This window comes from Haliotis rufescens, unplaced genomic scaffold, assembly GCF_023055435.1.
Source record: "Haliotis rufescens isolate VD_foot unplaced genomic scaffold, xgHalRufe1.0.p SCAF_11, whole genome shotgun sequence".
NCBI lineage: Eukaryota > Metazoa > Mollusca > Gastropoda > Lepetellida > Haliotidae > Haliotis > Haliotis rufescens.
The window spans coordinates 4,618,792-4,634,708 of record NW_025963791.1 but is presented as its reverse complement, the minus strand read 5'-3'; the positions used below and the strand labels follow the sequence as shown (position 1 = coordinate 4,634,708).

Below are 15,917 nucleotides of genomic sequence, written 5' to 3'. Positions count from 1 at the left end.
TGATCAAAAAGTGATCAAAACGTCATCGACTGGCAGGCGAATGTTGCTTGTAATCTATTATCAAAAGTAGTTAGGGGAATAATTTGCCGTTGAAAACTGCAAGTACTTCCAGGTTATGTGCAAGGTACATTGAGTTGCAATGATATAACAACGAATCACTATTTCTAATTGGATTTTCATACGACGAAAGGTATTCCCTAATGAACACCCAATACTCCTTCCTCGTGATCTGTGCCCTGATGTCACTATCAAATAATCACGTTTAATTGTAGTCGATACCGTTAGAAAATCTTGGTAACTACGATGATAACACTTTATCGTTGTTTGGAATATTATAATCCAGTAACTCCAACACTAATATACAACCGTAACGTTTCAAATATATAAAACATTCCTCCAAAGCTTTTGAAAAAAATCCAATCTGAGGTTTCAAATCATAATAATAACCTCTGATTAAAACAGTTTTTTGGAGGCTGCACCAACGCATTGACCAATGTAGGAACATGCTTCTCAATACCTGTAAGTAGGCGATTTGAAATAGTGCTATATTATTGTCTAGTTTCTAAAACACAGAAATACATGTACGTTTCATACAATATTCAAAGTATGTGCGGGCAGAGGGGTGAAATTGTTTGGGAAACTTGGTCGCTAGCTGTGACGTTATAATGAGCGTTGTATGGTGGTGTATGGTTTTGAATTAGACCTTGCAAGCTTCGCTTCATTTCCTTCCTAAATAAACTCAGTACAGGAATACATCCATCCTTGAGGTATCCAGTGTGTTACTTTTCCTTTATGATACATGCCCTGACCTAATCACCACCATAGCACCCGTGAAGATCCGGGGTAGAGGGCGACGATGCTTGTCGTAAGAGGCGACTGACGGGATATTGTGGTCAGGCTCGGTTGACTTAGTTGATGCATTTTAATCATATCCAAATTGCGAGGATCGATGCTCATGATGTCAATCACTGGATTGTCTGGTCAAGAAAACTTGAATATTGGATAGCTGGAATATTGTTGAGTGCGGCGTTATACAACAAACAATCAAACACTACTAAAGCTTCGTTTCGGAAGTGATAGATAGATAGATAGATAGATAGATAGATAGATAGATAGATAGATTTTCTTAATAGAATGAGGATTAGATAAGTCGATCCGTTATCTTACAGGACAATAATAGGAACGGGAAAAAGGGTGAGATGAGGATTGTTAGGCATGGTTTAGTACTGATAAATGTTCACCTTCTCTTATTTCTATAATAAGTATCGCCTCCGTGGTCTGGCGTTAGAGCGTCCGCGGAAGATTTGGGGTTCGAGATCGCACGCACGCACGCTAACACACGCACGCACGCACGCACGCACGCACGCACGCACGCACGCACGCACACGTCGCTATAAAATCTTGGACGCGACGTTAAACCCTATTTCACCTCACAGCACCTCACCTCAGATTCTGTATTAAGATAACAATGTCTTCAATTATGATTGAAGATGAATATATTTCTCACGCAACTTGCATGTCTCCATCTTATATCACTAAATGTATACGTTATACGTTAAGCTAAAATGTGTCGAAAAGTCTGACTTTAAAGGTTTTCAGGAAGCAACTTCATACAAATTGGCCTCCTTGGCCTCGTGGTAGAGCGTCCGCCCGGAGAGCGGAAGGTCCGGGGTTGGATCCCCGGCCGCGTCATCCAAAAGACGATAAAATATGGTACTTGTTGTTACCCTGTCTGGCGCTCGGCATTGAGGAGCTGGTCGGCTCGGAGTCAGCATACTGTGTCTGAGTGGGGTATTCATGTTAAACTGCGGCATGGTATCTCAGTGAGCTAGCACTATAAATCGGCATCAGTCCGAGCGAGTACAAGCAGCCACAAAAACACACACACGTACATGCATGTCGCTATATGCAATAATCTTGGACGCGACGTTAAACCCCATTTCACCCATTGAACATGAGCAAGTATTTGATCCAAACTGATTATATTAGGAGCCATAGATAAGGACAGTAAAAACATCTCGTAGAACTTGCTCAGAGTTAGATTTTCTCTTGTCAAATCGTCCTTTTTAACTATTTTTCACCATTAGTATGTACTTGAAAAGTAATCCACGGGGGTCACCGAACCTGGAGGTAATTTTGGAATAAATACACTGCAACTAATGCCTATTGAACTAAGTACGAAGCTCTATTAAGAGGCTTCCTCCTGGTTTCCTTCCTCTGATTGTGTATTAAATGACATACCTGCAATGATGAATAATTAAGTTACTCTTAACAATTCCATTAATGGTAATTAAGATCTCTAAGTGGTATTTAGAAGCTGTTGCATCCATGAAGACAGAGTTGATATGGATTTCAAGTGTCTTGCTTGATACAGATACCATGATCTGTACCGAAACGTTGCATTGAGAGCATAAAAAAGTTGAAATCCTTATGCCAAATCTGTGTTCATTACTAACAATGGAAAGCAAAAAAGTTTAAACGTCATAAAAAGAGTGCAGTTCCATCTCAGTGTTTTTGGAGAGAATTAGATAACGACTTCGTACGTAACCACTGTAAAGCAGTGATTGATGATGTGGACAAAAAAAGAGAGTTTCCCGTCTTTATTTTCATCCAGGCCGACATTGTGGCTTTTTACCCCTGGTTCAGATACTATGTTGTAATCGCCCAAAGGAACAAACAATTGTCGCACATGAGAGTTAATGGGTGTAGATAAGTGATTCTCGCAATCTGAACGTGGTACCGATTTCCTTCGTTTCCTGGTTGACCTATGAGATAAATCTCCCTGTATTTGAAACCGTCTAGAAGATCAATCTAGTATATTCGCACCAGACCGATTTGTTATGGACGCAACTTTGGCCAGATGAATTGCCCACCACGGCCACATGACAACCTCTATAGAGTCTCAATGTATACATCCATCAACGTCATCAACTGCGACGATTGCATCGCACACCTGCAGTTACCTTCAAGGCTTTTTAGACATATTTGCTTTACAGAGCGTCACAACATAACACTGCTTGTTGATTGTTATCCTAGATGTACAGACTAGGTTGCATTAATCATAGCTGTGTCCAATGAATAATCGTTGATCATGTCCTTTTTATTCTACTGCAAACACTACGTTTAGAGGACAGAGAACAGAGACCAGTGAAACACCATCATCTGTTTCATTGTTAGATCTGTGACTAACGTTCCAGGGTGATTGTATGTACAAGATACAAAACTGTATGACAAGAGTGATGTCTTTAACTTTCCATCAGTCAAACTTCCCTATAGGACGGGCAATATTCCAGCAGCTCCAGCCTTGGTGTCTACATTTCACAACTTCTGAAGTACGATTGAACATGCTCTTTACGAAGACTCTTTCTCAAAAGTTGTTTGATCAGTGATCACCATTCGAGACTTTTGTAAAACTTTCAAACAGTTGTATGATGGACACGTGGAGGACACTTCCACATTTAATTTGGGGCGTCAGAGACGAAGTGTATCAAATACAGTTCTCTTTTTTGACGTGTTCCTGTGTTGTTTTTTTAGGTGAGTAATTAACTTGCCTTTGCATGTGTTTGTGACGGGTGACATTGGGTAGGCAGGATACGCTCACCTTTCGCGAACAACTGGTATCATCACTATTAGTGATTCATAAACACATGCTCATGACATTGTCGGAATCGTACAGTGGAGATTTCTTAGGATTATGGTTGGTGTGTGTGGCTTTATTTTGATACAATACGTCATTTAAGAACAGTACATTGTCGGGATATAAAGCTAATACTTCGCATCGCATTGTTTTTGAGCCAAAGCTTTTCTATCCTGAAAATGAACTGTCACCTGTCGCGTAGTATGCATGAGGCAATGCCACGATCAAACGTAAAGGGAGTTTGTTCTCAAGAGCAAAATATTTATTTTTTTAAAATCATGTCAATGAAAAAAATACAAAAAAGCTCCTGTATATATACTTACTCTCTGCTTAAGCAGCTTATGTGAAGAGTTAATTATCTGTCAATGAAAAGTAATAGAAGTATTTTCATCACTTGCTCCGTTCCGACCAACATGACCTAATGTTTCATTAAATTTAATTAAATGGAATTTACGTATGTACATGCTGTACCCGAAAAGTGTAGAAGATGAATTTCACTTTATTGTCATGTGAAACTATTTATACGAATTAAGAACAATGTATATTTTCTGAAAAATATATAAACTATCCACCTGAACCTCTATTTAATGTAATGTCTACCATAACAAAACACTACTCCAGGATAGTGCCCTTCACGTTTACCATGCTCCGTCTGTTAAAACGAACCTGTACTGATACCTAAAATTTGTAAGGATTCTAATTTTGGCTTTGGGGCGTTAGGATAGCCAAGTGGTTTAAGCGTTCGCTCGTCACGCCGAAGACCCGGGTTCGATTCCCAAGATGGGTACAATGTGTGAATCCCATTTCTGGTGTCCCCCGTCGTGATATTGTTGGAATATTGCTAAAAAGCGGCGGAAAACCGTACTCACTCACTTACGTTTGGCTTTGGGGCGGTAGGATAGCCTAGTGGTTAAAACGTTCGCTCGTCACGCCGAAGACCCGGGTTCGATTCCCAAGATGGGTACAATGTGTGAAGCCCATTTCTGGTACCCCCGCCGTGATATTGTTCGAATATTGCTAAAAGCGGCGTAAAACCGTACTCACTCACTCACTCACGTTTGGCTTTGGGGCGGCTTGATAGCCTAAAGGTTAAAGCGTTCGCTCGTCACGCCGAAGGCCCGAATTCGATTCCCTATAGGGGTACAATTTGTGAAGCCCATTTCTGATATCTCCGCTGTGATATTGCTGTAATCTTTGATAAAAGCGGTTTAAAATCGGTTCAATCAATAAACGATTTTTTTGCTGAGACGGTCATTTTCGATTATGCTCTTGGTCCTGCGCTTTGAAAAGGCCAGGAATGGGAGAATTAAGGGGCAGCACACTGTGATTCAATGAAGATCTGTGTTTCCTACAGACTAACTCGATTTGTAATCAAACGCGCACTGGAAGGATCTAAATTTTTAATCTAGTTCCGTCAAATCTAGAGGTAACATCTCTCCACTGAAATCACGCTTATTAGCTTATCTCCACGTTACCATGACAAAATAGGTTGAGTCTAATGTTTGAGTAGGGTCTCGATTTAAATTAAAGCATGACCAACGATAAGAGCCTTCAAACGACTATGTTGCTGTATACACACAAACAAATATTTATACCACACCACGTTACCGATTATGGGCCTCAGACCTCGAGCGTTGTGAGAGGTTGGCCTGTTATCGGCCGAATGTCAAGTGGTATAACGGACTTCACCAGTCAAGATCAAGAAATGAAGCATTCCCTTTGGCCGAAAGCTTTCGGGTGCGGTACAATATAAGCAGAACAAAATATCAGTATCACTCGGGGTTCCAGGTCAGCCAAATTTCTCGGGGTACATGTGTTTTTTTGCGTCCCTGATTCGGTTTTATACCACCCGCCTCCGAGGGACGCATTAAACCACATGTACCCATAGTGATACTGCTACAACGAATTTATCTTACCGACATGTTTTATTATGACATTGTATAAGAATTAAAACTAATTCAAAATTGATCGAAAACAGCTGTTATGTTAAGCTGAGGTTAATTTGTATTATGTCACGTGACTTTCATTGAGACGGAAAAAGCGTGCGGACTTTTGCTTCGGAGCGGGGTATAAGGGATTTATTCCCACTACCAGAAATCCACCTGCTAATTGGAGCGAATGTTGCAGGGTTGAGTTCTAAACCATACGGTAATATTTTGACGTTACAAGGTTCTGCAGACTCTCTCGTGTTCCAGATATGTGGCATACAGCTCTTTACACCCTGTGTTCTGTCCGGATTATATACCTCCCATACTAAATATGGTAGCTGGGCGAGTGACAGTGACGTGTAAGCTGCTAGAGGTGAGGCTGTATGGGATTGAACCTCGCGTTATATAGCGACGCGCGCGCGGTGTGTGTGTCTGTCTATCTGTCTGTCCGTATGTGTCTGTGGCTGTATTTTGGCTGCTTGTATTAGTAAACTCAGATACAGTATACTGACTCCGTACCGACCAGTCCTTGTTTTCTCCCCGAAATGCTTAGCGCCAGGCATAGTAACAACAAGTACCATCTTTTAACGTATTTTTGTATAATGCGGTCGGGGATCGAACCATTGACCTTCCGCTCTCCAGGCAGACGGTATATCCACGTCCTCAAACAACAAGGTAACACATAAAGAACACGTGAACACCTCCAAAGATGTGTCGGGTCAAACGACACAAAACCATGTTCTTGGAATGCCCCTGAATACCTCCCAGCGCGAAGAAATGCCAGAATCGGTACTTATGTAAATATACAATTATCCCCGAGAGATGGAAATTAGGATTCATAACTTGACGACCTGGGTCCACTTCCGAAAAACATTACGAATGTCGTAAATAATTTAGGACATGGGTGCTAAGATTGCTTTGTGGAAAGGGCCCAAATGATGTTACATGTCCACACATCTACAAATAATTACGAGTGGTAGGCCTCGACAAACAAAACTTGTTATTCCCAAAGTGTGGTAATAATGGCAGAATAATAAAGGATGTTAGAAATGATTAATTGATTGTGCTGGTTCCGCGGAGTTATATTATATTACAGATGTTCGTGGAGATGCAGATGTTGGTTTAGTAGGACCCGTCAGCTATAAACAGAACCAAGAACATCATGTTAACGTCTACAACTCGCTTCATGACAAGAATGTCCACACTAATTCGTGATACACACACGTCTGTTATAGACTCTTTATTTATCATACCTGTATGCAAGTAAGGAATAGGTGTATTGTGATGATGAAGTGTTTTGTTTGTCGATAACTGCGTGGAGAAGTTACCAGCGTTGATATAACGTCACCCATCTCACCGTGACGCCATTAGACGTCACGTCAATAATCATATCCGAATTACGTCAATAATAGTTTCTGTCTTACGCGAACAATAATAGATAGGGCATGGTGCCATCATTTGTTGTATCTTACCAGAAAGCCAGTTGCATTACGCCATCATGGATACAGGTTGTGATAGGCGACTCTTTGAACAGTTTTTCAGTTATATCAAGGCGTGTCGGGTTAGTTTTGGAGTAAAGCCCTAGGCAGAGATTCTATATCTCCCTGCCCTAAGTGGTGCAGGTCTCAGACGTTTACCAAGTTGGTGAAAGCCACAAGTACGGATATCGTGCTGACAACAGGCGAACTGATATAAGAACCCACGATCATTGGATTCTGGCGCTCCCAAGGGACGTAACTCAACACTGCGAATATAGGCGCCATGCACCACTGGGCCACCCGTGTCCAATGATACATGCAGGTTATCATGTCAAATTGTGACGTCATGTAACAGTGATAGCCGCATTACGTCAACAAGTGCTTCAAATAGATTTTATAAACTTCCATATCTTGATATAATTACATGTTCTGATGGGTAATCTCTTTAGGACCTAAGCTGCATATACATGTGCACTCCAGCACAGAGAAAAGGAACCTGCATCAATAAAAACAAAACAAAAAATCTTATGTTGTTTTGCTAAAATGATCAACTGGCACGCATGAGTGTAAGGACATTTCTGCTGCCTGGATTACATAACAGTTGCGAGTCGGTATGTAGATCTCGCCCTTCTACAAAGCCAGATAAATCATGAAAAATACATGATCGCAATTGCTTTAGTTTTGCGCCAGCCAAAAAAATCGAAAAACGTTTTTTCTTTGCATGATTCGATTTAGGAGCCAATCTCTGTGGACGTATGTGCCTTCTTCTGATGTATTACGTCTGGTAGGCGTTCCCCACTTTTCATTTGAACATTAGATCGCCTAAGGACGTCTAAAACGTCCTAAATGAATTGACAACGCCACGTGGTAGCCAGTGCATGATCCCGTGTACGACGTGTGGGAAAATATATGAGGAAGAAATAATATAAGGCAGGTCAGAACCTTGTATCTGTCAAAAGAGGCTGATGCTAATGTAACAAAAAAAACGATTTTTCGTTTCTTCGACTTGTTTTTCCGCTTTGGTTACAAGTATGGCACTGGTGGCCCATTCGTCAAAGGCGCCACAATTCGTTGTTGCGAGTTGCTCCCCTTATTGTCCTCCTATTATCGTGGGTTCCAATCACGGTTAGACCTGATTGTCTTGGTTTGTCAGTACCATGTCCGTGCCCGTGGGTTTCATAAGTGGTACATGCCTATGCCGGCACCACGCTCCGTAATATGAAATGTAATCCCAAGGGGCGTTAAACCAAACTCACTCACTCACTCCAATAAGCATCCTACCCTGGCATGGGGGCGGGGGGGGGGGGGGGGGGGGGGGGGGGGGTGTTGAACCCCGGTTCGCCCGGATAATGGTTCTAGGTTTGTCAGCACCATACCCGCGCTCGTGGGTTTTTACCGAAGTGGTAAACGTCTGAGACCTGCATCACTTCGGGCTTTTTCCCACATTAAGTTGACACGTCGCGATATAACTGGAATACTGTTAAAGGCGGCGTTAAATCCATCTCACTCACTCACTCTCACTGGTAGTAGTAGTGGTGGTGGTAGTGTTGTTGTTGGTGGTAGTGGTGATGGTGGTGTGGTATTGGCGGTATTGGTAGTGGTGGTAGTAGTAGTGGTGGTGGTGGTGGTAGTGTTGTTGTTGTTGTTGTTGTTGTGGTGGTGGTGGTGGTGGTGGTGGTGGTTGTATTGTTGTTGTTGGTGGTGGTGGTATTGTTGTTGGTGATGGTGGTAGTGGCGGTATTGATGGTGGCAGTAGTAGTAGTGGTGGTGGTATTGTTGTTGGTGGTGGTGGTGATGATTGTGGAGGTGATAGGGAGGGTATTGATGATGATAGTGGTGGTATTGATTGTGGAGGTGGTGGTAGTGGTGGTGGGGGTGGTGATGGTGGTGGTGATGACGGTGGTGGTTTTGTTTTTGTTGTTGGTGGTGGTGGTGATAGTGGTGGTAGTAGTGGAAGTACGTGTTGTTGTTGTTGTTGTTGGTGGTGGTGGTGGTGGTGGTGGTGGTGGTGGTGATGGTATTGATGGTGGTGGTAGTATTGTTGTTGTTGTGGTGGTGGTTGTAGTGGTGATAGTGGTGGTTGTAGTGGTGCTGTTGTTGATGTTGTTGGTGGTGGTGATAGTAGTTGTATTGAAGGTGTTGGTAGTGTTGTTGTTGTTGTTGGTGGTGGTGGTGGTGGTGGTGATGGTATTGATGGTGGTGGTAGTATTGTTGTTGTGGTGGTGGTGGTGGTTGTAGTGGTGATAGTGGTGGTTGTAGTGGTGCTGTTGTTGATGTTGTTGGTGGTGGTGATAGTAGTTGTATTGAAGGTGTTGGTAGTGTTGTTGTTGGTGGTGGTGGTGGTGATAGTAGTGGTATTGATGGTGGTGGTAGTGTTGGTGGTGGTGGTCGTGATAGTGGTGGTATTGATGATGGTGGTAGTGTTGTTGGTGGTGGTGGTGTTGATAGTGGTGGTAGTAGTGGTAGTGTTGTTATTGTTGTTGGTGGTGGTGTTGTTGGTGGTGGTGGTGATAGTGGTGAAAGTGGTGGTGGTATTGATGGTGGTGGCGTTATTGGTGATGATAGTGGTGGTAGTGTTGTTATTGTTGTTGTTGTTGGCGGTGGTGGTGGTGGTGGTGGAGGTGGTGGTGGTGAATGAAGGACGGGAAAATGAAGAAAGGGTCCAAGGTATTTATCAAACAAGAACGCAGCTATCATACACATCCTCTTGGGGACCCCGTCTACAATGACCAGATCCTCCCAAATGCTTCCACATAGCTGCGATCGGGTGTTCAGGGCTTGGTGACTTGTTCGTCGTGTGCAATAATACCCCGACGGCATGGAACTTTGTTCATAACATCAACCATTGATTTTCTCGTCCAGACTAGAACTAATGCCGCCGCGATAGACCTGGAATATTTCTGACTGTTGCGTAAAATAACAAAGACTGAAGTCATATGTCTTGAGGCCATGTTTATTTTTATATGTTCACAAAACTTAGACTCAGTACTTAAACCTTCCCTAGACAACAATTATTAGACACGTTATTAATTTTTCTGCCGCTGTCAGCAAGAAACAACGTAAATTGTCAATGTAGCAGAAGACATGTTTAAGAATCCTCCTACTAAATTCAAGAACAGTTTTGTTTCGTTTCCAAATATCCGAATCTCGTTAACACTGGGTTTCATAGCGGTAAAACCTGCCACCTCAAAAGAAACATTTTACAGAGTTAGTGTCTGGGTTCTTGCATGTACATTTATCATATGTTTTCCCACCGCTGGTGATCGGAGCAAACCCGTCCGCAGGGATACACTTGGTGGAAACTCCATTTGAGAAAGCACATTCTGGAAGAGAAAGGAGATGTTTTAGACTTGTATACAGTGGAACCTCGTTAGTCCGGACACCGTTAATCCGGAAAAGCGTTAAAAACTTATAAAATACACCAACGATTCGTTAATCCGGACATTTGTTAATCCGGATGATTTCATTTGGAGTCAACCGTCCGGATGAACCGGGTTTTACTGTTTTTAAATAGCGTTAGCGAAACAGCTTGTCCTAAACCTGCACGGGAACATCGCAGTGTGTTTAGTGTAAAGTTTTAGCTTTTAGTTATATAAGATTTGATTTACACAGTGTATGCATTTCGTAATCGAACCTGGGACTTCGGCGTGAGAGACACTGCTGTAACCATTGTACTACCCCAATATCCTACTCTACAGAGCATCGCCAGCAAGTCGGTGAGGTTGGTTATGCTATGATCACTAAACACGCCTCACAAACTCCATCTCATCCTGCGCTGGCAGGAATCGATAGCGGAACTTGTTTCCACTGTCACAACAGTATATCGTTGACTACCCAACCGTTAATCACGGAAACAGGGCGGAGTAGCTTCCGATGATGGAATTGTCAAAATTTTGCACACGCGCTTACGCTTTATTTATCGTATACGAATTACACTTTAGGCCACAGAAATTTATTATTTGTTCTTCGGATCATTGCTTTTTTCAAAGAGTGGGAAAATTGCATGTTTGAAATATCGTATAAGAAGACTGTAGTTGTCGTAAGAGTGAGTGAGTGAGTGAGTATAGTTTTACGCTGCTTTTAGCAATATTCCAGCAACATCAAGACAGAGGGCGCCATAGATTGGCTTCACACATTGATTGTCTTAAGAGGCGACTAACGGGATCGGGTGGTCAGGCTCGCTAAAATGGTTGATGCATGTAATCGCATCCCAATTGCGGAGATCGATGCTCATGATGTCAATCACTGAATTGTCTGGTCCAGACTCGATTATTTACAGACTGCCGTCATATAGCTGGAATATTGCTGAGAGCGCTGTTAAACAACAAACAAACAAACAAAAACGTCGCTTTGAATGAGAAATAGTATTACTGTTACATCACAGCGTGTCAGCTTTCTGTGAGAGGACGAAAACCTCTGATGAAACCCACGAGCAGGTGTATGGAGCTGTCAAACCTAGTACCATAATGTTAGGGAATCAAACTAAAGCCATGCCCAAGGAGCGCAACTTTGCTCAGCGATATACACGGCCACACGTCTCTCCTTAGATGTAGTGTATTTCCCATCTGTTTAGACAAAGCAAAGAGTTACATGGTGTTCTGTTTTTCGAGCCAATTGTATTCAAGGTGACTAGTTTAATCTATGCATTAAGGCTATTCCATGGAACAAACAGTTGATGTGACGTGGCCTTGTCCGAACTGCCAAGGTCAGATAACAACGTACGTTTCTTCTCCACTTTATCCATCTTGTAGGTGGCGCTGTTGCAAATAGCTGTTCCACACCTGTACGGAGCCGTCTCCCCAGGCGCCACACAGGCTCCGTTGTCACCAATACAGGCTGTGGATGATAGTTAGAATAAATCAGTATGCCAGAGTAAAGACGGCAAGTTACTCATTGACAAAATACAACAAAACATATGTTTGGCTTGAGATTTTGTTTTGAAAGGCGTTTGAAGAACGTCTGGCGTCTGGCAGTAGAGCATAAAACTGGGCAAGGACTGGACTGAGAGTCAGGATACTGTGACTGAGTGGGGTATCCATGTTAAACTGCGACTTGGTATCTCAGTGGACTAGCACTATAAAACCGACAGCAGTACAATCGGTCACACACACACACACACACACACACACACACACACACACACACACACACACACACACATCGCTACATAAAAGAATAATCTTGAACGCGACGTTAAACCATTATTTCACCTCGCCCATCTCGCTCATCGATCCTGATTGTACGTACGCTTCACACACTTAATACATTTCTCCTCTCATGTTCTCATAATGACGAGCGGCACTGTGACTGGTGTATCCCATTCATTATACAGAGAATAACATAAAGTTTGTCATAAAATTTTAAGATGCAGTTAAACTATAAAATGTCACATCTGTGCAAAGCACATCTGCCTAACTCTCGCCACTCTCGCCACAAAACAGTGTGAACCTCAGATTAAAAGATACATACGTCATCCGCTGTTTTTGAAAGAAAACCTTCGCTTCTACCATTACATCACGCCTTATTTGACTGTTCGGGATGTCGTAAAAGTTAATGCCAAATAACCTACCACTTTATGTCATGCCATAAACTGTTCTTTGAATTTTGCGTCATTGAAAGTCTTGCAGGGATTTGACTCATGTGGTGTCTGGGGAGCACTTAAGGAGGTAAAACCCTCGATGCATTTTGAAACAAACGTGATGAGAAGCTTTGAACGGTTTCTGTCTGTCTTAGGACCCGAGTCAGACACCAGTGGAATTCAAAGGCAGCAAGAGCTGTACTTGGAACAGATCTAGCTGTCAAGGAAACCATAATACCATATTTCCACCTCCTGAAAAATGTCATTTCATATCTTCTCACCTTTGACTTATTCGTTATCCGCGTTAGAAGAATTCATGAAAAATAAATCATGATTTGTGCATATTTTGGATGTCCTGACAGCTTACAATAATTATGCTTTGTTCGAATTGAACAATCCTAACTGATGCCCCATATACATTGGTGCACATGTCTCAAGCGTTGAAGATTTATAACTCTATAACGACATACTCAATAATGTTACAGAATGTTACACAATTAGTTTGACTTGAGCTTGTCAGTTAGTGAAGCAGCAGGTATTGATCACCAGATTTCCTATAATAGACGTCGGACGTCCAATAGACGCCTAGGTAAACGCTTTCATAGTCAGCAGGAACCAATGGCCTACGGACAATGGTTCCAAACACACAATGTCCTACCCCGGAGATTGGTTCCTGGTATTGCAAGCAGGACTATAATTCTTTGTCCTCATTGTGTCCTCTTACAGACCCAGGAATTGATGTCTGGGAGATGTATTCCGATGTTATTGTTGTTAGACGGGAAGAATGAGAGAAACAAATTGGAAGAATAAAATACTCTGGGTCAAGTTATGACAGTAAATGAGCTGTTCCCATTTGAAACCTTCAGACATTGACGTTACTAATTTAATTAGGTGGAAGAAATAGACGCCGGTCAGTTTAACGTCGACCGTCGTGGTCAAGAGGACAGAGTGTCAAGTCGGAGAGCAGATAGTCGGTGGTTTGATCTCCTGGCCATATCATACCAAAATATGTAAAGGTGGTACTTTTTGTAACCCTGCGTGACGTTCGGTATTAAGAAAATGAACCAATGACTGGTCGGCTCGGAGTCAGTATACTGTGTCTGAGAATATCCGTGCACTATCACAGTGCGCTAGCACCGTAAAGTCCGGGCTAGAACAAGCAGCCTCACACACGTAATTATATGTAACGTGACGTTAAACCTCATTTCGCCAATACAGGTCAACACAGTAAGTATTAAAAACAAATGAGATATCTTTATATCACGGAAGGTTCTTTTGAAAAAGAACTTATCAATGACGCTTACGTACTTAATGGACAAGGAACCCGGTTTGACAATTACCATTACGTTCTGTGAAGATAACCAATCGTGAAACTGCTTAACAGCATATAGAAGTAGATATAAAAGATATACCATGGTTACACTTACTTTGTTCAAAGCTGACGCTTTGTGTGACGGAGTTGAAGTTGCACTTGACGCAGTATTTGGTGGTTCCGGCATCGAAACATTCCTTCTTGCTATTTGCCGTGATTTGACATTCTGGAAGTGAATGGTAAACGTCAGAATGTCAGCTGTTTTATGGTTCTAAAGGCGTCGTTTTGAACAGTTACCGTTACATCACCGCGTTACCCCTTGATGAGGACGTAACATACTAAGTGACGTTGGTCGTAGACGTTTACCAGTTTAGAGAAACACACGAGCGCCGGTATAATGCTCACAAGCTAATAATGATACTTATGGACAAGCTTGGATCAGCGGATCCTGGTTGAAAAGGGGCGTAATTCGCTTTGCATAGCTACGCGCCTCAGACTACTAAGTCATTCGTGAAATTAATATCCAGTTTATGGGAACACAATAGGTTTACTGTTAAAATATAAACATGTAACATATCAATAATATTATAAGCGTGGCGTTATTATTTTACATACAGAGACCGCCTCCGTGGTCCAGTGGGAGAGCGTCCTTATGACATTTCAGAAGTGTTACTTTTCTTCATCTACTTTATTAGAATGTCAATAAGTATTATTTAGAATAACCTCGAAACTTGAAATGACGGATTATCTAGATCTATCATTCGTGATAAATGCCAAACTTTCGATGTTGATACCATTCATTTACTCTGGACATTATCTGTATTTCCTCGACGGTCGTTTGCAATTCGACAGCCTCTGTGGTCTAGTGGTAGAGCGTCCGCCCGGAGAGCGGAAGGTCCGGGGTCCGATCCCCGTCCGCGTCATATCAAAAGACGTTAAAAGATGGTACTTGTTACCCTGTCTGGCGCTCGGCATTAAGGGACAAGGACTGGTCGTATCGGAGTTAGTATATTGTGTCTGACTGGGGTATTCACGTGCATGCACGTCGCTATATAAGTGTTATAATCTTGGCAGCGACATTAAACCCAATTTCACGAAACTGTCCGTTATGTACGTTTCCGACGTAAAACATCACATATGTCCCTCTGAATGACTTGTGTCAGTCTGCTCATACCGAGGATTTAGAAGCCTCGACGCTGATAAGAAACGTCACCCGATGCGACCTCCCAAGAACGGATTGCCAGTGAGGTATCGAATCGGAGTAAAAGATCTGACTTCAATGAGATTGGGGGATCGTAGATTGCAATTCAGCGCAGGTGGTTATGGCGTCTTTGATCACCGGGTCTTTCGTTCCCTTCATCGTGGTATAATTTGTTCGTTTCTTAACGCCGCACTCAGCAATATCCCAGCTATATGACGGCGGTCTGTAAATAATAGAGTCTGAACCAGACAATCCAGTGATTGGCATCATGAGCATCGATCTACGCATTTGGGATACGATGACATGCATCAACCAGGTCACCGAGCCTGACCACCCGATCCCGTTAGTCGCCTCTTACGACAAGAGCGGGTTGCTGTAGATCTATTCTAACCCGGATCTTCACGGGTATCGTGGTATGACATAAACTCGATACTTACGCGGTTTGCCCACGACGTAAAGGTTTGTGACGCCATTTCGTGTCTGGCAGATGCGGGTGTTGCAGTATATATCGATGGTGTCGTTGTAGGCCACGTCTTGCCCAGTGCTCACTCTACACACTGAAATTGAGACCGAAGTTTATGTACATGAATTTACTTGAAAGAATACTATTATACATACCAATGATATGTTGCATAATTTCGTCATAGGTATGTGTGCAGCGCTGTCTACTTTCTCGAATTTCTATACTTAGATCAGGAAGGAAACTGATTATTTTTTAGTTTGAGTAGAAAGTAGAAAAGCAAACATGACGGACCAACAATCAAATAGAAACAATCTATTGTA

The 15,917-nt window shown here is 42.4% G+C and overlaps 1 protein-coding gene across 1 annotated transcript in view; it reads right to left on the bottom strand.

The window, feature by feature from the left end:
* Positions 1-9,975: 9,975 nt before the first annotated feature.
* The window catches only part of LOC124134310, a 30,539-nt gene continuing 24,597 nt past the window's right edge, over positions 9,976-15,917 (bottom strand). Inside the window, exons 21-24 of the mRNA XM_046499058.2 lie at positions 15,572-15,691; positions 14,049-14,159; positions 11,766-11,879; positions 9,976-10,366 (exon numbers count right to left, since the gene is read on the bottom strand). Of these exons, the coding sequence (XP_046355014.2) occupies positions 10,230-10,366; positions 11,766-11,879; positions 14,049-14,159; positions 15,572-15,691 (482 nt within the window). The 3' untranslated portion in view covers positions 9,976-10,229. The remainder of the gene's footprint in view (positions 10,367-11,765; positions 11,880-14,048; positions 14,160-15,571; positions 15,692-15,917) is intronic.